General features: G+C 50.5%; 1 protein-coding gene across 3 annotated transcripts in view; it reads left to right on the top strand.

Annotated features, from left to right (window-relative positions):
* Window positions 1–24,429, top strand: part of MINDY4 (MINDY lysine 48 deubiquitinase 4) — a 98,428-nt gene that overhangs the window by 34,550 nt on the left and 39,449 nt on the right. For all 3 annotated transcript variants that reach the window (XM_045508030.2, XM_010971276.3, XM_045508013.2), the window contains exons 6-10: window positions 6,512–6,570; window positions 11,283–11,389; window positions 13,786–13,902; window positions 15,126–15,214; window positions 24,079–24,180. In XM_045508030.2, the coding sequence (XP_045363986.2) occupies window positions 6,512–6,570; window positions 11,283–11,389; window positions 13,786–13,902; window positions 15,126–15,214; window positions 24,079–24,180 (474 nt within the window). The remainder of the gene's footprint in view (window positions 1–6,511; window positions 6,571–11,282; window positions 11,390–13,785; window positions 13,903–15,125; window positions 15,215–24,078; window positions 24,181–24,429) is intronic.

The following is a 24,429-nucleotide window of genomic DNA, read 5'->3' as shown; positions in this document are numbered from 1 at the left end:
AGCTCTCTGCTTCATCACCATCTAACCTTCTTGTTCATGTCAAAAGGATGTTCTCTTTGAAGAGGCATAGTGGCAAGTGTACGAACCGGGGTCAGGAAACCCGAACTCTGGCCCTGGTTGCCCGTTTCACTGTCTAGTACTGCCTCTAGCATGTCTCTGGTATAGTTTTAAATCTTGTGGGATACTGGGCATCCTCATCCAGATGCTGCTGCCTGTAGTAGGGAAGCTTCCAGTGCTTCAGAGTTAGGATGCTCTATAGACTTCAAATATATGTATCAAAACCCTTCCCTTCCCTTGAGCTGGCTAAGATTTATTTTTTAAATATATGTATGAAATGCTTTTATCAGATGCTTTTCCTGCATCTATTGAGATTATTTTAGATATTTTCCCTCTGGAGATTTCTAGATTTTCTAGGGAATTATTAGATTTCCTAATCGTTAAAATATTCTTGCATCCCTACTTGATCAAAAATTTCTTCAAACTCATTGCTCGTCCAGTTGCCTATTATCTTATTTTATATTTTTGCATTATGTTTACAACTGTTAGGTTTTGGGAATCAAGGTTATACTAGCGTCATTAATCATCATCATCATTGCAGCTAACACACAGTGATTTCTGTGGTGGGAACTGTTCTCAGCACTCGGTGTATTAACTTGTTGAATTCTCACCACCATCTTTAGAGGTAGAACTATTATTAACTATTTCACAGAGGTTCACAATGACTAAGTTTTCCTGCTGAATCGCTCCTTTTGCAATTCTGTAACAAATAGGTTTATCACTAACGATGCATCCTATCCTATGGTCTATTTTTATCAGCATTTAGCTACCTTAGCTTTTAAATGATTGGCATACAAGGGATATATATCTTTCCCATGCTTTACTGTTCTCCTTTTGTGTCATGTATCATGTGAAACAGCATATGGCTCATTTTAAAAAGTCGATATATCTCTGTCTTTTCACTGGCGAGTTTAATTTGTCCACCTTTATTATAATTACGGATGTACCTGGATTCATTTGTCCTGTTACACTTTACACTTGGATTTTGCCGTGCTTTGCCTTTCTTTCTGTTTTTCCTCTTTTCTTTTCCTATTTATTTATTTATTCCTTTCTTTAAATTACCTATTATAAAGTGAACAATCCAGTGGCATTTAGTGCGTTCACAATGTTGCATAACCATCACTTCTCCCTAGTTCTAAAACATTTTCTTCTCTTCCAAGTAAAATCTCTTCCTGTTAAGCAGTTTCTCCCCACTCCCCCCACGCCTAGCCTCTGGAAATCACGAGTGTCCCATATTTGACATAAATGGAATCTTATGTGCCCATTTGTCTCTGGCTGTTCCCACTTAGCATCATGTGATGGAGGCTCATCCTTGTCGCAGCATGGATCAGTACTTCACTCCTTTTGATGGTGGAATGGTATTCTGTTGTGTGAAGATAACATTTTGTTTATTCACTCATCCATTGGTGGGCATTTGCGTTGTTTCCACCTTTTGGCTTTTGAGGATAGGGCTGCTGCGAACATGTATCCCTATTTTCAGTTCTTTTGGTGATTTGGAAGTGGAATTGCAGGGTCATATGTTAATTCTATGTTTAATTTTTTGAGGAAAGGCCAAATTGTTTTTCACAGTGGCACTTTCTTGTGCATCAGCTGATATGTATTCTTATTTCTTCTGCATTCTGGTTTGGAAGTTATATACTATGTTTTTACTGTTTTAATGGTTGCTCTTAAACTTGACCGTAATTGACTTGAAGTTTCAGTTCAGTCAATATCATTTTATTGATACTGATTGAATTCTTTTTCCATTTCTTGGTTAACGGTGTTCTGTAAAGAAGTACTTTCTGTTATCTGTTATCCCAGCCCCGTCTCCTTCCTCCTCTAGTCACAGATTCATGGATTAAAAAACACGTATTTAATACGTCATTATCCATCACCATCATGATATGCCCACAAGTTTTTAATTTCTATGACTGTATTTGCTTTTCTGAGATGCCTAATCTTTTCTCGTAGTGTCCATTTCTTTTTGTATGATTTCCAATCCTTTTTAAAAAAAAGTTCCCCTCTCTCTCTAATTACAGCCTCTTTTAGATTGTTACTCTATTATCTCCAGTTCTTGGGAGTCCTATTTGTCGTGTCAGTTGACTTTCATTTGTGGTGGATCTTATATGTATGTATATATAACAGCTTTTTGTTTTAAGCGTATTTTCAGTGGGCCTTAAAAAAACCTCTCTCTCCCCTGGGGGAGTCTTGTGTGACCTGCTTTGTAGAAGTGCCCCTCTAGACAATTTTACATCACTTCTGTAAGAGGTGCTGGGATATCGCTGGCTTGGGAAAATTCCATGTTAATTTCTTATATTCTGGATTCTCGTGCTGCATGGGTGGGGTCATTTTGGACGCCATTCACACTGGGTTCAGTCTTTTCATCAGACAGAATATATGGTAAATGATCGATGTCTTTATTCTCATGGGGTATCTTTCTTTTGTAATCATAACTAATTTAACCAAGTATCCAGTACCAAACTTCGAGGAAGGAACATCTCCTTGTCTCTGTTCTTATGTTAAGAGCTGGTGAACTATTCTGAGTGTTGGGTGCGTAAGCCATAGAGCATCTTCAGGAACAGCATAAACCCAGCACATCAGTCCTCTCAGAGCCCTCGAGCCTGGTCACCTTCCACAGTGAGTGGTCTTGCTGAGGCTTCACCCAAGGTTCAGATGATGCGTTTGATGCCCACAGAGGGTAAGTTACTTGCCCAAGATCACTCAGAGTTGGAGGGTCAGGGGCAAGAGCTCTAGTCTCTGAGTGGCTCTTTCTACCTACCCAAGACTCAGTTATTCAGGGATTGAGTCCTGGTCCCATGTAGCCCCGAACACCTGCAGTGCCCTGGCCCTTGCCTCTCCCTTGAGGTCACAGAGAGGAGCTCGGCTGGGAAGTAGAGGCCCCAGACCCAGCAAGCAAGCTGCGTGTCTACAGCCTGGCTCACGCGGTTTTATTAGATGCACACTTTGACACATGTCTCCGGGTTATCTGCATGATCACATTTGGAAAAAGTGTTTTGAATCCCTGATTTATCTTTTTGTCATTGTTTTTCATAATAGGTTTCACTTAAAGGCAAGAACATGCTTTTAAACTGACCTTTTAAACTTTGTAATACTTAGGCCACAAAGGGGCACATGAAAGGAACAATGCACATTCCCTAAGTGTGAGCACTGCCGAGGTCTCCTCTGGTGAAGAGATCTATGGGGAACAGCACAAAGCATCTGAGCTTCGCTCTTGCTGCTGATGGATGGCCTTGGGGTGGAAGTCTCATGACTGGGAAGAGGCCCAGCTCCACCCTACGCAGCGGGCACTTCATCCCCACCCTCTCCCCATGGCTCGCGGCCTGGTCAGTGTGCCGCCACGGTTCTGCCCTTGGGAGCCAAGGGAGCCACTTGGGAGGTTTGGACTTTGTCCCCTGGTCCACAGGAAGCCATGGAGAGTTCTGGGCAGGGGAAGGAAGCATAAAATAGAAAAAGGAGCAAAACAGAACATTCAGAGTCAGCGGCCTGGGTTTGAGTCCTGGCTCTGGGGCTGCTAAGTTGCATGACCTGTGTGAGTCACCTAGCTTCTGTGAGGGTCACCCATGTATGGAGCACTTACTAGGTGCTGGGCACGCAGGGCACAGAGGCGACCAAGAGAATCCTGCAGGCCTTCGTTCCTCCTTGGTTATTTCTCTTACTATGTGTATTAGTTTCTCATGGCTGCTATGACGAATCACCACAAACTTAGTGACTAATAACAACATGGATTTATGATCTCACTGTTCTGGAGGACTGAAGTCTGAAATCAGCTCCACTGGGCTAAAGTTAAGGTGTTGGCAGGGCTAGTTCTGCCTGGAGGCTCTAGAGAAGAATCTGTTTTCTTGCCCTTTTCAGCTTCTAGTGGACACCCTCATTTCTTGGTTTGTGGCCCCTTCCTCACCTCTGTTTCCTCATCACATCACCTCTCCTTTTCTGTGTCAAATCTCCTTCTGCCTCCGTCTTTATAACGACACTTGTGATTAGGTTAGCCCCTCCTGGAGAATCCAGGATACTCTCTTCCATCTCAAGATCTTTAACTTAATCCCATCTGCAAAGTTCTTTTAACATGTAAGGTACCATTTGCAGGTTTTACGGATTAGGATGTGGGTATCTTTGGGGGCCATTATTTAGCCTACCACACCATTGGCATGTTGCAATTTATGTCTGTTTATGTTACTCAACTGGGTCTCCTTTGGGCAGGGAGACAGCACTGCCAGTTAACTGCTATATGTTTGCTAGGTGAGCGAGTGAAGAAATGAATGAATGCATGTATTGAGGCTGAGAAGAAGGTAACATTCCAAAGGGCTGTAGAGGATTAGTATGAGTTTGCCAAAGTATATTCTAGCTGGAGTGAACAGCTTATGGAAAGGTGCAGAGACATGGGCAGTTCAGCATGGAGGAAATGCAGGTGGAGAGGGAGGGTGGAGAGGGAGATGAGGCTGGGAGGGTAGGTGGTCAGGTCATAGATAGCCCACAGGGCACCCTAATGGGCCTGGGTTTTTTGTGTTATAAGGAAGCAGTGTGTGTGGTGGTTGCTGTCATTATCTTTGGAGTCATTACCTGGGTTCAAATTCCTGTGCTGCCATTTATTTGCTGTGTACCTCTGGGAAATTAATGGACCTCTCTGAGACTTAGTGCACTAATACTTCATAAGGCTGTTCTGAGGAGCAGGTGACTTTTGTTGCTTGCAAGGCACTTAGCACAGAACCTGCAACAGTCAAAAGAATCAGAAAGTATTTGCTGTTATTATTGCCATCATTTTTATAAATATGATTGTTGGTGATGATGGTGATGCTGATGGGGAATCTTTGAAGAATTTCAGCCGAGCCATGGCATGGTCATATTTGCTTTTTAGAAAGATACCTTTGACACCCATGTGAAGATGTGGGGGCTGGCACGGGGTGGGGCATCACACTGGGGGTCAGGAAACCAGTGAGAGGGCTGTTAGAATGATCTAGGTGGGAGATGAGTAGGCAGGGAGCAGAGATGGTTACCAGAGAGATGTTCTTGCCGCCTTTGGGATGTCCCAGAGATGTCCTTACTCCTACTGTTCCCTGCTTGAGGTGGTTCTGGGGGGATTTTAGAGGCCATCTAGCACCTGTGCCTCAGTCCTTGCTTTTCGGACAGGCTCAGCAAGGAGAAGTCCCCTTGCCTTAGTCTCCAGGTGAATTAGTGACAGAAGGGATAGTCAGAGATGAGACTCAGGTCCTGGGTTTTAGTGCAGCACCGTTTAGGGTGGGAGAGGTGTGGCCAGCGGAGGCTTCTGATGAAAGGCCAGTTGTCCCTTGCTGGGCACTGGGGAGGGGTGGCTGTGACACAGCCTCTGTGTTGACCCCTCCATATCCTTCTATTGCCCCTCCATGCCTTAGCTCCTGTTTCCAGCTTGTTCTTTCACCATTCCCACAGGAATGCTTGCAGAATCCTGGTAGCAAAGGGGCATAGGAATTTTGTGGTTTTGAATTGAGGAAAATGGGCTTGACTGAGTGGGGAGGACAAGGGGAGACTTAGGACTGCCTGGGAGAGGTGGGAAGGAACTCTGTGTTCCAGCGCAGGAGAAAGGAACCCGGAGTCCAAGCAGTATGTGATCAGGGATTTGGTACTGCGCGTCCTCCGAGGTCTTCCACTCAGCCCCTTCATACATCGCCAGGAGGAAGCCAATTCAATAGAACGTACTGTGTCAAGATTACGATTGTTACTTCAATCATATCTTACCCTGCAAGGACGTTGGAGGAAAATATATTTCAATGCCATGTTCAAAAGAGCTGTCATTTTTAACATAGTAAATGGGTTTTTCAAGAGGGTGATGTAATGTTATTATTTTTAATACATCCTTTTAAAAAATGATTTTACTTTAGTTCAGAATGATGCACGCTGAAGAGAAAAAAAATCTAAAGAGAGCCGAAGCACAGGTGGGCCATTTTATGAAAGCTCTGGGTGCACATCCTTGAATTTACAAGTCAGAATCACTGGACATGTTCTTTGGTGCATTCTAGAGGTTTCTTGTAAATGGCTGCTGATAGCTTTAGAAGAAAGCTGGGAGAAAGGCAACAAACAATTGAGATTAAAAAAATCTGGGCAGTGATTGCAAGAATTCGGGGTGTGTGTGTGTGTGTGTGTGTGTGTGTGTGATTTCCCAGCAGTATTACAGTCACATCAGCAAATTAACTTGCAAGTGTCAAACTACAGGGTTTATCAGCCTATATTGGCTGCTCTGCGTGTGTGTGTGTGTGTGTGTGTGTGTACAACTGAAAAGCACCTGGAAGTATATAGTCCCACCCAATGTGGAACCTGTGGCTCAGAGAGGGGGAGTGCTGGTGCAAGGCACACACAATGCCACAGGCCAAGGCTACAGAGAATCCATCTCCTGAAGCCCCATCCAGTGCTCCTCCCATTCTTCTCTACTGTTTGCATTTCTCTGTCATTCTCCTCCATACATTGACATTTCCTTTTCTTCTAGGAGAAGTCAGTTGCCAGTGTCCAACAAAGTCGACAACGAGCCAGGTGTTCTGCAGCTTGGTAGGTACCACTGGGGCCTCTGTGCTGTGCTCATCAAGGTCTAGGGGTCTTCATTTGGTCTGTCTGGGAGATGGTGGGTGGTGGGGCTCTCTGCTGGCTGGGGTGAGGACTCCTCTCCTCCTACTTGACCTCAGGAGGCAGGGGCTGGCCCAGGGAGTAGAGCAGGCTGGGCTTCTCTCTTTTTGGTTGATGTCCAAATCCATCTTCCACTGCCTGTCTTTCCTGGAGAAATCCTTATAAGAAGTCTGGATATTTTTAGAGCCGCAATGGGGGCAGGGGGTGGGCAGAGGAGTCTTTTCCTCATTTGGAGGTTCTTTTAGGGTCACTCAGCATCTTCAGCGGTCTCCAGAAGTCAGTTCTTAGTCACAATATCAGTCCAGGTCTGTCTAGAGAAGTCCATCCTTTAAAAATGTTTACCCATATACTATTGAGGTGTAAAATACAGGGAGGTGCATCAGTGCACGAACCTCTGATGTTCCGCTTGGTGCCCTCTCACACGTGTATACATCTGGGTAGCTCCTCTCTAAGATCAAGATAAGAACATACCCATCTGCTCTTTCATTTTGAAGCCATGTATTTTTTTTTTTCCTGTTTCTGGAATTCTCTACTCGCCAAAGACTGATGTGTTTGCTGGTGTTGGCAAAAGCAGCAGTAGAAAAAAGGATGACGACCAGGGACCAGACATGAAAGGACGAGGCTTGGGTGCCATTGACGTTTGCTCTTCTGGAAGCCGGCAGTTTACCTGTGGGACCATTTTGGTGCACAAGAGCTGCTCACATCCTCTTCCTCTCCTTTTAAGCACTTTCTTTTACACCGAAGGAAGAAAGCAGCTCGCCCTTTAGAAGTGACTTGTGTGAGACACGCCGTCTGACAGTTTGCTTTGATGAGGTTGAAAGGCAGGGGCCGGCCTCTGAATCATGGAAGCAGGGGTTTGTTTATTCTGCTTAGTTTGCTTCAGAAGTAGCAGTTGCTCAGAGTTTTCACCATCAGAAGTGGCCAGTGGGATCAGCTGGTCTACCGAGGAAGGGGCAGATTTCGTTCCGCACACGGCTATGCAGAATCAAGTACAGAGCCAGGAAACCCTGGCATCCGAAGCCTTTCTGTAAAGCGCTTTAAGGTTTTCTAATGAAAGCCACTCCTCTTTGGACATAAACTGAAGCAGTTCCCGGCTTTCAGAACCCAGAGGGCTTCCATTGGAAGGAAGGCTTTTAGCAATTCTCTCAGAACCCAGCTGTTTGAAGTATTTGAGTGTTTTCCGGAGGGAGGCCGACCCCTCTTTGCTAGTGGCTCAGCTGACGATTTAGAGACAAAAGATTAAGAGGTCATGAAACCCAGTCACTGAGAGAAAGAAGAGAAGTTTGGGGTGAGGGATCAGAAACAAGGAATAATATTTGGTTAGAGGAACAACATTCCCTTCCCCAGCCTAGTTCAGTTTTCTTTGGTTCAAAGAAACTCAGCAAACTTCTGTTAGCAGCCACGTGCCCAGGCACAGACAGGACTGTTGAAAGCAGCTGGAGGTGAATGAAAAGTAGCCTTGCCTTCTTGGAGGGCGGGTTTGGGTGGCATGAGAAAATAGAGGTGTCCTTTGATGGCAACAAGCAAAGCAGATGACCAGCAGCTCTTCACCACTTCAGGAGGCTTATAAGCCAAGCTCGGTGGTGGGTTCTGGAAGTTTCCATAGTGAGGTGGTGTTTAGACTGGGCTCCAAAAGGTGGTCAAGTTCTATTAAGCAGTGATGTGAAATGAATGATGTTTGGGGCCATCTCTGGCTGTGTGTCTGGGTGGGTTTTAGGGGTAAGAGCCTGGATCTTGGGAGACTGGTGAGGGGGCCATTGTTCTTTCATGGGAGACTATGGGTATTTCAAGACCCTGCTTAAGTATTTCTCTCTTATGAGAAGCTTCCCTGATCCTTTAAGGCAGAATTATTTGTCTCCTGCCTTTTGCTCTTACAACCTGTGTACCTGTCGCCATTTTAGCACTTACGTCGGGGGCTCTGCCTCCCCCTCTAGTCGGTGAGCTCCTTGAAGGCAGGGATGGTGTTTTCATCATCTCTGGCCCTCCTCTGTCACACATAATCCCTGGCACATCGTGAGTGCTCAATAAAGTGCTCTGTGAACAAATAGAAAAACGATGACACTTTCTTGTAACCAAGGAGCGAAAAAGGCTGGAGGGGAGCGTAAGAGGCACTCCAGAGGCAGGATAATCGGGAGGCTGGAGCGGCGTGGTATGTGGGAGAGGGCTGAGGTTTTGGCCTGGGTCCCTGGTGGAGGGTTGGGGAGATGGAGTCTGTTATCATAACGGAAGCTTGGGGAGGTTCTGTGCTGAGATCTCCGAGTCTGGGGTGTTGGGGTACTTCCAGGGGAAGATATCTTGTAGTCAGTGGGAAGTCCTGAGTAGGGACATGGGAAAAGAAGTATATGGGTCTCTATTTAGTATTCCTATATATATGTATATGTTTTCCTCCAAAGGATAAATAAAATGGTATAGGAAACAAAATTCCTTGCTTCTTTTCAATCAGGTATTTACAGCAGGGACTTGAAAACAGCATTTCCAGACCAGCAGTCTTTGCAGCTGGTTTTGTCTGCCTGGCCGACGTGTCTTGCTGGAGTGCTTTTGTTTTTCTTTGCATGGCGGTCCCGCCACATCTGGGCCCAAGGCCTGCTACGCAGTCCTCAACTAACTCCCTCCACAGGCGCCAACTGCCTCCTGGCAGAAGCCAAAGGAGGCTGCTTCTTGCTGGGGGCTCCACTCCATCAGCCCCCACTCTGGGGCTCCCAGCCTCCACCCTCAGACTTACTTCATGGGACCTGAGCAGAGCACATTTCAGTCCCAGCTCCCTCCTATACAACCTCAGACTAAACAGAAGCCTCCGAATAGACTTAAGTCCTGCCGCTTCTGGGCCTCCAGGAAACAGTGGGGACTGAGGCATTGCAGGTCCTTCAGGGCCTGGTGGAAGCACCCAGTTACTTTCCCCCTATGGTTTGGGCCTCTGGTGCCTTCAGATGAATTAATCACACATCTCTATTCCCTCATGAACATTCTCAGTACTGATCTTTGCAAAGCCTGCCCATCGGCCTCCCCCCCACCCTCTCCTGCCCTCTTGCCTCCCTTCCTTATTTCTCTTGCATCCCACCCCCACACTCCATGACCCCGCTCTCCATAAGCAACCATTCTCTGGTATTTAGTGATTTCTTCTTGCTTGTGCACGTTCTTGCAAACTGTGTAGTGTTGTTTTGTGTGCATGTGTTTCTAACGGATGTAAACAGTGCTGTGTTGCGTATCTAGTTTGCTTTCTTACTTCCTCTACCCAGCACCATGTTTTTAAGACCCGTGTATGTTGCTGGGTGAACATCTGGTCTTTATTTCAGGGTATTTTTGGAAGACCACAGTCACAGGCTTTTTCAGAGACCCTAACTAAGAAAGGTTTTCCTTTAAATTCCAGACTTATTAAAAAAATTTTTTTCAGCCTAAAGGTAGAATCTGTCTCCTTTTCTGTGGACTGAGACTCTAGGATTTGGTCTCCTGCTGTGCCTGGTCCTCCTCCAGGGAGAAAAGCAGGCTGTAGAACTAGATTTAAGCATGTGTCCTGGGGGTGTCGGCCTTTGGACACTATCTCAGAAGATGTGGGACAGGAACAGTGACATCTCTATAGTCCCAGATGCACGGAATTATGGCAGAGAATGTTGCTTTCTCAACAGTGTGGCATGCTTTTAAAATAATCATTTAATCTTGGGAAAATGGGAAAGAAGGTCTCCAGAGAGTCTCTGGAGACTGGCCTGCTCAGCTCTGCCAGCATAATTGCCTTGGGCTGTTTTCGCTTGGGTCCTTCATCTGAGTGTTCTGGTAAATGCTGCGGCAGTGAGTGTAATGGCAAGAGGGAACCTCACCGGCAGGGAGGGCACGGGCTGCTGCCGCCAAGACTCACGATGGGACCCTCTCTGGGCGTCAGCTGCCCTCGCCGTAAGAGGACTGTATCCGGAATGTGACTTAGCGTCCCCTGTGGCTGGAGGTCCAGGGAGGTCTGGCTGGCAAGATGGCAGAGCGGTTAGGAGTTGGCCTGGGTTTATATTCTGTCTCTGCCGCTTTCTATCTGTGTGACTTTAGGCCAGTTACTTAACTTCTCAAGCCTCAGTTTCCTCGTTTGTAAATGGGAGTGATGATAATTACTGTCTCATGGGGCTGTTATGGGGCGTAGGTGATAAAACACAAGTGGTCAATGAATGGAAGCCACAGTAGTGATAGTCCATTACTCCTATTACTGTTCTCTCAGGAATGGGGGCATTTTCTTTCCTAACTCTGCCCTCTTCATGTTCATCCTCAGGGGGACGGATTTGTGGGTTACGCCCACCTTTTGTAAGAATTGTGTCTGAGCCAGGCTTTTCTGGGCCTGACTCAACAGCTTAGGCCCAAGGCCCTTGTTTCTGCATGTCCACAGGCAGAACTTTCTAGTGGACAGATAGCCAAGTCCCACTTGCCAGCATCCTTGGACCTGTGTGGGGGTGACAAGGAGCAAGGGCTCTCTCTCTGCCTTTTTCCTTCTGATGAAGGCTTAGAAGCCCCAGAGGGGACAGGGGTGGATGGTGGAGGAGCCCTCTTCTCATTCCAACCATCGCAAAACTCATCTGTGTCCTGGGTGTTAAATGGCTTCCTAGTCTTGGTTTGCTCTCCACGAATCATAACAAGGAGCTCACGTGGCCATGGTTTTCTTTCAGAGGATGTGGAGGATGAACTGGTCAGGGAAGAAGTCATCCTGTCTCCAGTCCCGTCAATGCTCAAGCTGCAAGTAGTGTCAAAGCCCATCGACCTCTCAGTGGCAAAGGTGGGTGTCAGTTGAAAAGGATGAGTTGATACGTCTTGATTTGACTTGGTGTGGATGAGGTGATTTTCATCGCTCCTGCCCCATTCATCTCATTATCGTCTCTCGGTCACTGTTAAAATGGAAATTTGTGTGTGATGTGGAAGAAAACCTAAACTGAGAGTCAGAAAAACGGGTGTCTAGTCCTGGCAGCTCCCTTTCCCTCTCCAAGACAAAAGGTGAGGATACAACCTCCTCCCACTCAAACATTCCAGGATCCAGCTTTTCTTTCGGTCCAGAGCTGCTTCACTGCATCCTCAGTGGGCAACTCCAGAACTGTGATGGGACCAGGATAATTGTCCTCATTAGCTTGACTCTGCTTCTGCACTGGTCCCCTGAGCTGGGTTCAGGCTGGGTTGCAGTGAGGGAAGGACAGGGAATTGTTACCAATTCTTCAGCACCATCTGGGTTCGCACCAGTGGCCTCCTGGAGTCACAGGGCTTAGGGAGCCGGTTCCTGGCCTTAGCAGCCTCCTCTGCAGAGACCTCCTCTGCGGGGATGTCCTGGATTCCTCACCATTTCCGCTGCAGGATGGCCTCGCCCTTCCCCAAGGTTCCTGTGGGATGGAATGCCGCTCCTACTGTCCTCCGCTGGCTCTTCAGCCAGGAACCAGGAGGGAAAAAATAAAACTCCTGGGGACAGAGCTGACCCTATTCTCTTGCTACTTCCCAAGTATTTACTCAGCATACATAAAAAGGTCAAAGGTTTTTCTAGAGGTTTTTGTCCTTCTCCATCCTCCCCTCCTTTTCCCTTCCTTCTTTTGACACCACAGGGTGTCAGACACGTTTAAGTCGCCCCAAGCCTGGGAATAAATGCTCTGGCTGTAACCACAGGGCGATGATTCTTTGGGAGGGGCCCTCAAGGCCCCTAAAGACCACTGAGCAGTAGCATCTCCAAAAGCACCTGAAAAACTGAAAAGGAGGACCCAGGACACATGGCATCTGCAGCAAGTAGGACCCAGGTTTCCAGGCTTCTAACCCTGTGACCTGACAGCCATTCCGTGCCTAGCTGGGAGCTGTCACTCTGTGATTGAGAGAACAGACATAGGCTTCAGCCAGAAAACTCAAGGTCCTGTAGTTTCTAGGCTTTCGGGAAGCTCAGTTCAACTATATGGACGAGTGCAGTTGGTGCAGGAAGGGGAACCAAGCCCTGACAGGTGAATTCACCCATCCCTGTCTCCTGTGTGCCGCCAGCCCACATTTGATGACATGTAGACATATGCTGTTATAGAGATTTTCCTTGTACTTAATGAAATGGAAAAAAAAAAAAAACCTGATTCTGGAGAGAAATAATACGAGCATGTAGAAAAGATCTGACCCAGAGAAGGGGTCTGAGGGAGTAGTGACAGAATCCACGTGTTGGCCCTTCAGATGTAAAATCGTGGCAGAGAGAGAAGCAGCCGGCATGAAGGAGGAGCATCTGGGGAAGGCTCTGCTTCCCCATCCAGGGGCTGGTCGCTGGGGATGGTTTGGCACTTCCTGGGGCTCTGGCAGGTGAGGCTTAGATTGCTGGGAGCTCAATTTCAGCCAGAAGTTTTGAGAAGAAAGAGCTATGAAAAAATGGAGGAGCTGCCTTGGAAGGTGGTGGGAACCGCTTCACTTGGTGGCTGGGATGTCCAAGCCGAGTTCCTGGGGGAACCACTAACCGGTGACGGCGTCGAGGAGGTGCTTACGTGTTGAAAGTGGTTGTACTAGTGTGGGGTTGGCAGCCTTTTCTGTCAAGGGCCAGGTGGTGTATTTTTGGCTCTCTGTTACAATCACGCAACTCTACCACTGTAATGTAGGAGCAAACACAGACGCAGTGTAAGCAAATGAGCATTGCTGCTTTTCAATACAACTTTATTTACAAAGTAAGTGGGGGGCTGGATTTTGCCTATGGTCTGAGTTTGCTAAGCCTGTGCTAGGGCACCAGTTCTCAAACTTGGCTGCACATTGGAATCACCTGGGGAGCTTTTAAAACTACAGATACCAGCATCTGATGCCCGGGGTTCCGCGTTAGTCGGCCTTGCATGCGGCCTGAGCATTCAGGCTTCATAGGTGATTATAGCGCGTAGCCAAGATCTTCCAAGTTCCCCTGAACATCTAAAATTTTGTGTTTCATGAGTGGATAGATTCTGGCCTGGGTCAGCACAGGCTAGTTGGGTTTACGGATGTTCCAGAGGTAAGACCCTCAGGGTCAATTTTCTCTTTCCTCAAATATGAGAAGAATGGGTTTGCAAAATAAAGAGAAAACAGATGACCCTGTTGGAAAATAGATAACCCTGCTGGAATTCAAGACCAGCTCCTGTGGGAATGCAAACACCCAGCAGTGTATTGTTGTTTGCTTTTAAAATAACTAATAAAACTCTCTTCTTTTGACAGGACATAAAGACCCTTCTGTTTGGGTCCAGCTTTTGCTGTTTCAATGAAGAGTGGAAACTTCAGAGTTTTTCCTTTAATGACGCAGCCTCGTTAAAATATGGCATTGTGCAGAACAAGGCAGGTTGTTTTTAAGCTTCCTGGGGACCTTTCTATGGGCCCATCACAGATAGGGGCACACATCCCCCAGCCTGGTAAATCCCGTGAGAATTTCCCGAGCCAGCCCCACATTTGCCGAGTTGTCACGTGGGCAGGAACTTCACGTGTGGCTGGCAGAGCAAGAGCCGGGAACGTGCCGCCTACCATGACTGATGCATGGTGCTGGAATCCTCTCTGAGAGGGAACAGAAGGGGGCTCTGCGTCTGGCTGGGAGCACCAGAGAGCGTCCTTAGGCTGAGGATTGAGAAATGACTTTGCAGGTAGAGCTGGAGAAAGGACACTGGAGGCAGGTGGCAGCATGAACAAAGGATGGCCATGTGAAAATCCAGGGGATGCAGGAAGTGGCAGAAGTACCAAGGGTGAGGACCAGAAGCGAGTAAAGAGGAGGTGTGGTCTAAGACAGGGAAAAGTAGGTAGATTGTGGCAGGATTTGAAGGTGGCTGATCCACATTTCCCAAGATACGCACTTTCAGGACCAGATGATGCTCAAAATCTCGTAGCTCATCCGGGTTCCATTTCTGAAGCCCCAGGAGCCTCCGCTGCCCCATTCTACCTGAGGAAGAACCCTCAGACTTCCGTCCCTAATGTAACCAAGTCAGCATGTCTTCTTGCACCCGAGTTCAAGGTCGCCCACAACCTGCTGCTCTGACAGTCCTTGCACCTGTTGATCCCTACAGAGGTGAGACACACCTCTGTAAGACACACCCGAAGGGTTACTGAGGCAGGTCGCAGTCCAGGCTCAAGATTGCTCACATACGCGGAGGCTGTCCAAGGGGCTCGCTTCTGGCTGGGAGGGTCAGAGAAGCCTTCCTGGGAGGAGGCCTTAGGATGGGCCTTGAGGGCTGAGTAGACAATTGACACCCTCAGCCTGTGGACGTGGAAACATGTCCCTGGATGACAGAACACCCATGGTGACACACCTGACTGGTGATAGAGTCACTTTCCTCCCCTCACACACTGCAGACTTTTTCGTTCCTCTAGCCATGGGCGCCAGGGCCTTTGTCGCCCCTGATCTGTGAGTCAGAGTCAGTGCTTCACTGAATGTCGCCAGGTCAGAGGCCCCTGTTAGAGGGGCATGGGCTCCCCGTGTTTTGTAACCTGTGGACAGAGGCTAGTTCTGGAGGAGCAGACCGCTCTGCCCTGGGTCAGTTCTCACAGGCTCTAACGCGTGTCCTTCGTTGCAGGGTGGTCCCTGTGGGGTTCTGGCAGCTGTCCAAGGCTGTGTTCTACAAAAACTCCTGTTTGAAGGAGATAGCAGAGCCGACTGCGCTCGGTAAGTCAACGCTCATTCCGGCAATATCTTCTTTTCCCAAGGCTTTTCCGAACTGTCCAGAAAAAATAAGCAAGGAAACGTGTGTGTTCCCTGATATTTCCTGTCTTCTGGAAAGGGAAATGGCGGCTGGCTAACAGGGCCAGCGCTGGCCAGTTTAAATGACCTGCATGCATTTGTTTCTAAGAGCAGGGAGGCTTGGTAAGTCCTGTTCCACGTAGGAAGCGGCGGCTGGAACAACACTGACACTCAGGCCACCCCCTCCTCAGGAGTGGAGCGCAGCGGCTGCCCAAATCCTGTCCATACGCATGTCAACATGCTGACCCCGCCACTGAGTCCAGGTCTCCCCTCCCTCCCCGCGTTACCCCGCCTCTGCCAACACCATCTCCACGCGGTCCAGCCAGCCCCGCAGGGCACGGCTTCCCTCCCTTGGGCCGCTCATTCTCCACCTCCCACACTGAGTGCCTGCACGTGGCACCTCTTTCTCATTCTCACTCGACAGACGTTTCTGGAACATTGTCTCTGTGCAGGCACAGGTGATACAGAGAGGAATGGATGCATTCTCTGTTCTCCAGAGTGCCCTGTGAGGTTGAGGGATGGACAGAAAACTGTAATCCTGCCTTGTGGTTAGTGCTAAGACAGAAGGCTTGCAGAGGTGCTGGCCGGTGCTGGGGCCAGCTGGGCCAGTTTGAGGAGGCAGCCCTCTTACCTTAACCAGTAACTGTGTGCCCAGTTCTGAGTCACCCTCAGAGCTACAGAACTTCTGGCACTTGGGTTTTTTTTTTTTTTTTTTTAGTTGAATTCTAACATACATACAGAAGAGTACACAACTCATACATGTTCTGCTTAATTAATTATTGCAAAATCACACACCCAGATCAAGAAGGAAAATATGTCCAGCATCCTGAACAATGCCTATGTTCTTGATATAGGCATTTTAGTCTTTTTTTATTTTTAAGATACCGAGACCCATCCCCTATTTATTCATGTTCAGATTCCTGGGAGAGACACTGGTTCCCCAGACATCCAGCCAAGCTCTGTACAAATGAAACACATTTTACGAGCTTAGAGGATGTGGCCTTAGGGTCCAAGTGAAGGTAGCCTTTCATGCTTGGCATTTTATACTTTGTCCAATAATATAATTTGCCCAATTACTTTACAAAGCCATAATTAAGGATGTTTTCACTCAAGCTGAAAGATGCTAACCACAAGCATGGCATAACCATAACCAGAAGCCTGGCGACATAACATTTCCACAGCAAGGTCTCACCTTGTCCCGTTCTCCTCCCTACTGCCTGCCCTGGAGTCCAGTCCAGCAAAGTGCCGGCCACGCCGTGGCTGGGAGAGGCCTGCGCAGTGCCCGATGGTCAGGGCTGCTCCTGGCTGACTGGGTGGGGCTGCCTAAGTGAGGGGCCTCTGGCTGCCCAGCCTCAAAGAGCGCAGGGACCCTCTCTGGGCGTATATACAACCCCTGCCCACCTCCCCTCCTTGCACTGGAGAGGAGCACACTGGGAGAACTCAGCAGGTGCTTGGAGGGGATGCAGGGCTCAACACGGCAGCTGTGGCCTTGCCATCATGGCACCTATGGTTAAACATGAGAGCCAGATGAGTAGGAGGTCCCGGGGGACATTCAGGGAGCTCAGGGCCCACCCAGCACGAGGAGGGGTGGGCAGGCTTCCCCGGGGGAGTGACGTTTTAATCTTACTGAGATCTGGAGGATGAATAGTACTCCTGGTTCGCCTCACAGGCGTCCTTGTACAAGTTTACTCCTCCCTCGATGTCTCCCTTCCCAGCAGATCCCTCAGACTCCTTCCCTGGCTCCTCACCACGCAGAGGCCATGATTTCACGGGGGCCTTCCGCGACCTCCCAGCTAAGACAAACCCTGGCCAGCCTCCAAGGCCCCTTACCAATGGGTGTCCTTTTTACTGCAGTCATTACCTGCCCATTGTCTGCCCCCTAGAACACAAGCCCCCTGAGAACAGGGGCCTTCCTGGGCTGCCTGGTTCATAGCCTGTCCCTGGCATCCAGCCCAGGGCCTAGTCCACAGAGGAGGCCCTCGGAATTTTTGTTAAATGAACGCATGGGCAAATGCATGAGCTATCCAGACCAACAGGGAGGGGAGGGGATGGTATTCCAGTAAAGAGAACAAAGAGTACAGAGGCCTGAGGGCAGGGAGAGGAGCTGAAAGTGACCTGGGGGGGCCAGGGCGGAGTGTAGAGGGGCAGGGTGAGACCCGGGCCAGTGGGTGGGTCAAGGCCAGGCTGCCAGAGGGGCCTCAGGGCCCAGTGGTCTGCTCAGGTCAAGCCTTGGCCCTCGTGGAAGATGTTTCATAACTCTTTTCAGCCCCATGCCCCTTCAGAGCTGCTTTTGAACTTGGACTTTGGACTTCTCAGGAGAGGCTGTGGATCATTTCCCAAAAGTTCAGACAGGGGTGTTTAAGTTGGTTCCAGGAAGGGCCATTTCTACCCAGGGCACAGGGCAGGCCTGGTTCCTTGTCTCCTGCCCCCACTCCCCCACTAAGAGGAAGAGGGAACCTCTGGGTCCCCAGACAGATCCCCGGGAGTGAGTTCTGCTCTCCACACCAGAGAGGGGGCCAGTGCTTGGAAGGCAGAAGGCCATCAGGTTGGGGGCCCAAGATGGGCTCTGGGTAGAAAGAAAACTGTACCAGCTGTGGGAAGTGAGTTCTCTCCCACTGCCCACTGCCTGCCAGTCAGCCACCAGCCAAGCACTGACTTAGGCTCCCGTTTATATCAACAGTTGTCTATTTAGTCACCAACGATGGTGAATTCTGCGAAGGCCCTGCTGGGGAGGAGGGGGTGGACGGAGGAGGGGTTTCTGCTGTGGCCCCCAGGGGCTCCCTGTTAGCTGGGACCCTGAGAGGATAGTTGGGGCCAGCGTAGGTTGAAGACCATCGGAGGCCGGGCTGGTGGGGCAGAGCTGGGTCCTGGGGGCAGTGGTGGGTGGGCAGAGGGGGAAGAGGTTGGAAGGAGCTACTGGCTGCTGGGGGTTATGTGTGGAGTGAGCCCTACTCTGGGGGGAAGGCTTCCTGGCTGGGCTAGAGGACGTCTGTGCTGAGCTGCCAGGAGAGCTCGGGCTGCTGGCCAGGGCCCCTCACCTCCTGCAGGAAGCAGGGAAGGATTCACGCTACAGAAAACTGACCTCACCTTCCTTTGGAGCCCCACAGCTATGGGTGCTCCATGTAAGTCCCTCCCCTGTTGTGTCCCTCCCCCTGCCCCACAAGCCTTGCACCCAGAGCTGCTCTCCATGCAGGCTGAGCATAGAGGACCAGCTTCCTGCTCACGTCGCCAGCAGAGCTGGCCCGGGAGTGGGCATTCTTTATACCCAACTGAGAGGGAGGAGCGGAGATCTAGGCCCCATGACCTGGCCCTCTAGTCTGGCCAGGGCTGCTGAAGGTGCTACGGGGACTCAGGAAGATATGGCTCTGAGGGGGTCCCAGTGGTGGTGGGCTGTGGGCAAGGGGTGTCAGCTGCCTCCACACCCCTCCTTTCCCTTGTCCTCCCACTTCCGCTGCTGTGGGCCTGGTTTTGCTGAGGTATGAGCCTGCCTCAGGGGCTGGAGGGTGATTGCGGGTGGGAGGGGAGAGTCCTTTTGGGTTCAAGCTAGGACTTGGGTCAAGCCAAGGCTGAGGGGGAGTGAGAGGCTGGGGCCTCGGGCTGGCAGCAGAGGAGGGAGGTAAGAGTAGAGTTTGGATCACTGTTTGCTGAGGTGAGGCCCTGCAGATCAGAGACCACAGAAAGGCCTTGCCCAGTGGGCATCGGTGCAGCCTGTGGGTGCCTGTGCCAAGGCTGGGGGGAGTGTCCAGCTCTGTGGTCCTTAGCCTGTGTTCAGGGCGGGGATTGCTGAAAAGAGTGCTGGACTGGCCAGAGACCTGGATTACAGTTCAGTCTTGAGCGAGCAAGGCCTCACTTTCTCCATTTGTGAATCTGTCCTGCCCAAGTCTGACTCAGTCAGGAAATGCAGGCCAAGTCCTTTGTAAGTCGTGAAGGGCTGTGCAAATGAGTGGGACCTCGAGACTGCCTGCCGTGGTACATACAGGGGAACTGCGTCCCAGAGAGGGGAAGGTGCTTGCCCAGGGTCACACCTGGCCTCTGTGACAGAGCCAAGCCTGTCACGTGACACCCTGTCATATCATGCTGGCTGTGCCCTGTAAGACACCGAGCAACAGGAGAGCCAGAGAGGCCAGGAGGGGGTGAGGGGGCGGCGCCGGGAGGCTGTCTTGAGCTTGAAACACCCTAGGGTTCGACCCCCAGACGGACTCTCAGTGACCAAGGTGCGGCTCTGTAGTTTACGAAGGGCTTCTGGGAAGAACCTCCCAATTTTTCCTAATTTGGAAAAAAAAAAATCAATATAGAAGAGTTCAGAGAGTAATACAGCAAACTCCTGGGGGCCCGCTGCCTCACGTGAGCCAAGGGTGACATTTGACACCCCTGCGGGAACCTTCTCAGCCCCAGCTCTTTTGGTTTCATTGATTCCTTTATACAGTTTCAGGACTGATTGACTGAGTCACTGATGTTGCTGCATGGGCTGTGTATGCTGAGCTGGGTTTGTGCCTTCAGGACTCCCTTTTGACTCTGAAATTCCAGGATTTCAGAAATGATCCAGCTTAAAAAAAAAAATAAGCAGACAAGCTCCTCTGTTCCTTTCAGGAACACCACGATGGCCCGCAGGCCACACAGAGGCGGCCCCTGCAGCTGCACAGCGAACTCTGGGCCCTTGCTGGGCTCCGGGACGGTGGGTCATCCTGCGCTGGGTCTGCAGGCCTGGGCGAGGGGCGGGGAGTGGTCCCCTGCTTGCTGTCTCCCCCACAACGGACAGGGAAGTGGTTCTGTGAAAGCAGCACGAGGTTGTGACTGTGCCCTCCAGGGAAGTCATGCTGAAATAAAGGCATCTTGGCAGGGGTGATGTTTTTTCTGCAGGACTGTCTGTCTTCATTACGACTCATTCCATCAGGCCGGCAGCCCGCCTCTCCTCAAACGGGGAAGACAGAGCCTGGCAGCAGGATCTGGTGTTTTTCCACTTGAGGAGGGGCTGTGCCGGCCGGCTTGGCTCGTGGGAAAAGATAGTGAGCCTCGTTCTTCTGTGGGCCTGGGGAGAGCCACGGACAAGGGAGCTGTCCTCTCACCCCCATTTCCCTTATCAACTGGGAAAGTCAAGGCCCAGAGAAGGAGGGGCACTTGCTCAGGGTCTCTCTGGACACTAGTTAGCGGAGCCAGGCTCGGAACCCAGGTCTGGTGGTCCCCAGGTCAGCCTTGGCTTCCCACCCTCCTCTAGCAGCTTTTGACCCTGAGATGGGGCAGAAAGACCTACAGTCATTCACCGGCTTTCCTCTGATCTTTTCAGCCTAGTGGGCACATCAGAGTGGACGGGTCAGCCTGTTTTGAGATGATTAGAGTAGAAACATCTCTTCAATCTGAAAGACTTGGGTAATTAAGCCAAAGATGGGATGTATTACTCCCCCACACCCGCTGCCATCCCTAGACAAATCCTGCCCTTCTACTGTGAGGAATAAGACTCTTTTAAAGAAACTTCTCTTGGTTTAAGAGCCCAGCCAGGTGCTAGATTCATGGTAGGAGTCTGATAAATATGTGCCTGACTGTTCAGGCCATACAGGACCATCCTGGTCACCGAAATGAAGGTGGACACTGAGTTACCTGGTGAAGGTGGCATCTGGGTGATTCACCACAGCGCCCCCTTCCCCTTGTCATCTGCAGCCACTGCAGCCCTGTCTACCCTGTGGCCAGGTCAATGGCAGAATGGCAAGGCTAAAATGATGCCCGGAGGCAGCTGGCTTGCTGCTGGCATTTATGGGTGGGGAGACAAAGGCCATTGAGGGTCAGGGACTTCCCCAAGGCCTTGAGTCAGGATAGGAGCCCAGGCCCCACCACCGTATTTCCCAATGTCACTGTTTTCTGGAAAGCTGTGTCTCCAAAGAGCAGGCTGGGGAAGGCCCAGGGAAGGATGGAGAGGCTAAATGGAAGCCAATGAAAAGAACGAGGACTTTTATATAGAAACAGGTTCAAAGGGTCTGTAATTAGAGCCTGGGAGACGTGGAAGACAGGCTGGGCCAGGAGCCAGAGCCCTTGATAGCGCTGCACGTGCTGGGAAGACGGGCTCAGAGGCAAAGGGGTGCTGGTTCCCAACACCAGGAGCTCTGGACAGCTGGTTCCCCTCTCTCCCCTTCCTCCCCTTCCTCCCCTTCCTCCCTCACTGCTGTTTCACTTTATTCAGTTTTTACTGTGTGGCTTTGGGTAAATCATTTAGTCTCTGTGCCTCAGTTTCCCCATTCTAAAAGAGGACAATAATAGTACCTCCTTCATAGGGTGGTTTTAATAATTAATGAAATAATATGAATGGAGTGCTTCTAACGGGGCCTGGCACATAAGCACTTAATATATGTTGGTTTTTAAAATCTTAATCTGTGGCTGCACTGAGAAGCTTTCAATCAAGCGTCGCCTGCTTCAGGAAGTTAGTGTAGAACACAGTGAATGATTGGAAGGTGCCCACTTAGTTCTGTCTGGAGGTTTTCAGCATAGATGTTCAGGGTGGAGTATACAATCCAGGCATAACTTTGCACCACTCCTACGCCTGTTGAGGGATCTAACTGGGGAGTGCCCTGGTCACATCTGTGCTGTAGGAAGAGCCCACAGTGAGTATGTGCAGTGAGGACTGGAGGGAGGGCAAGATGGACCAGCAACGTTGGTCGGGCACTGGCTGTACAGCCCAGCTGAGGAGCAGGGCACCCCAGTCCCAGGTGGGGGTGGGTAGGGAGGGGGCACGGGTACTCAGGAGGTGGGATTGACACGACTGACTGTCACCTGGGGCAGCACAGAAACAGGAGCTACAGTGATGATGGAGTCCACATTCACGAGTTCTGAATTCAAAAGAGATAAATGTCCAGTCCTTTCTCTTTTGTCTGACGAGCCCTACTTTCCAGGCCCCCCGCTGGCCCTTGGCATCCTCTCCTGAACCCAGAGCAACGTTTCCTCACCTTTGTTTTCATAGTTGACGGTGGCCTGGAGCAGCGCTCCTCACAGCTCGGGCCGCCGGGTTTGCTGATGGTGTGGTAGCTGTTTCTAGGGAGCAGTGGGCTTCCTGAGGCTGCGGACGTAGCAGGCATTCTGTGTTTCGTTTCTCAAGTGGTTGAGTGCTTGTTTGTCTCACTGGGGTTTGAAGGATCGCCTGGTGTCAGCGGCTTGTTCTCACTTTCACATCAGATGTTGGGAGTTCATTTTTCCATGAACTCTTTGGCCACGGACTTGATGTTTCCATAAAAACAACAGCAATAGGCCTTTTTATTTAACACTGTCCACGTGCCAGGCACTTTACACGCATCATCTCCTTTAAAGCTCCCAACGCAATGAAGGAAGTACCACTGTTATTGCCAGTTTAGGGATGGGGAAACTGAGGGACCCTAAGTCGCATCACCTCCCACCTTAAAGATATTGGACCACAACAGCCTGGGTGCAACAGCTGACTCAGTGTCCCGGGCACTGGACAGTGACCACAAGCTGTCTACCATGGTGACCTGTGTGCTGGTGTCCTGGTTCCTCTTTCCTACCCTGGAGAAGAAGGAAGAAATGCCCAGTCATCATCCACCCCCACAGCACACACACACTGCCGCCACCCCAGCTCAGCCTGGAGCTCAGGGGCTCCTTGGTGACTGACAACACTGAAACTCCCCTCTGTATCCCTCTGAGCCCCAGCAGGGTCTTCATCAAGCCCCTTTTATTTGTTAGGAAGTGAGACACTCAGACCCTCAGCCCACTTTTGCAAGAATTTCGAAAACCTTCCCAGAATCCAGGGGTGGTCTGTGGAGCCCTGGAGAAGTGACAGAGAAGCAGCGTCTGCATTCAGTTGCTGCCTCTTCTCTCTCATGCACTTTGAGCACTAGGGACCTCTTAGTTACTGGTTTTATGGTAAGAGATCGCTCTGCCACTTTTGACACCGCTGACTACCATCCTGTTTAAACCCTTTTGCCTCTAAGACTGTAGCAGCCCATCTCCCAGCTCTGCCTTTCCTGCCTTCCTCCCCCACCTCCTCCATTCGCCAGAGTTCCACTGGGCTCCGTCCTTGGCCGCTGCCTCCACCTTCCTCATTCTCTCTCTGGCAAATCTTAGCCACTCAAAGTGCTTAGGATTCCTACATGCTGGTGGTTCTTTAATCTCTGCTCAGCCCGGACCACTCTCCTGGGCGTTAGAGCAACAGCTTCACCTGGGGGTCCCCTATGCACCTCCAGCTGCCTCTCCCCTCCCCACCCCATATTCCTCATTTCAGCTGGTGGCATCACCATGCACTCAGTAAAAACCCAGTGGTCACCCATGTCCTGTGTCTAAGTAACCAGCAAGTCAGGCTACTTTCCCTTCACATGTGTGGTCTCATTTCCTATCAGCTGGTGGGAGCTCAGGGCACCTGCTTGCGTGAGCTGTCGTCTCCAAGGACCTGGGTGTCAGGGCTGGCCCGGGTAGGGCAGGGCTGTGCCTCTGCCTGGAGTGGGAGCAGTTCCCGGGCATGTTGAGCTTGGCCCCCTGGGCTGCTCCTGTCAGAACTCATGGCCTTTTTTTCCACACACCTCTGGGCCTTGCCAAGCCTCCAGAGTCCCCTTTGCTCCCATGGGTGATTTCCTTGGCCTGCTCCTCCTCCAGCATACCTGCCCGGGCCCCTCCCTCAAGGCTCTTCCCTGGGTCCGCATCTGCGGAGGCACCTCCCCCCAGGCTCCTCTTGAGTCCCTGGGCTGCAGGGCCCCTCTGGGTGGCAGAGGAAAGGACAGGCCGTCTGCCACAGGGCGGCGCTGTCTCTGACTTGTGTTCCCAGAGGCATAAACCCATTTCCTTTTTTTTGCCCCCAGGCAGCTGCAGCCTTCGAACGCCCACAGGACCCACTGCCTGGCCCTGGCCATCGCGGACATTGTGTGGCGGGCTGGGGGCCATGAGAGAGCTGTGATCACACTGTAAGTGCTTCCCAGGGCTGTGTTGCTAGCACTCAGTCTCGGGCGGGCACAGCTGCAGGCAAGCTGGCTGTGTGCTTTCCCGTCCTTGGGGAAATCATCTTCTCACGCAGGCTGTCTGGGCATAAGGACCATGTCTGTGTCCTCCCAGACCTCTGCCCTGTGCTCCAGGCCAGGAGGAGCCCAAAGAGTCAGCCTGATGTGCTGGGCAGCCCCGCCCTAGGAGACGGCCAGCCCTCCACACAGCTCTAG

Source organism: Camelus bactrianus, chromosome 7, assembly GCF_048773025.1.
Source record: "Camelus bactrianus isolate YW-2024 breed Bactrian camel chromosome 7, ASM4877302v1, whole genome shotgun sequence".
Lineage (NCBI taxonomy): Eukaryota > Metazoa > Chordata > Mammalia > Artiodactyla > Camelidae > Camelus > Camelus bactrianus.
This window is presented reverse-complemented; position numbering and strand designations above follow the sequence as displayed.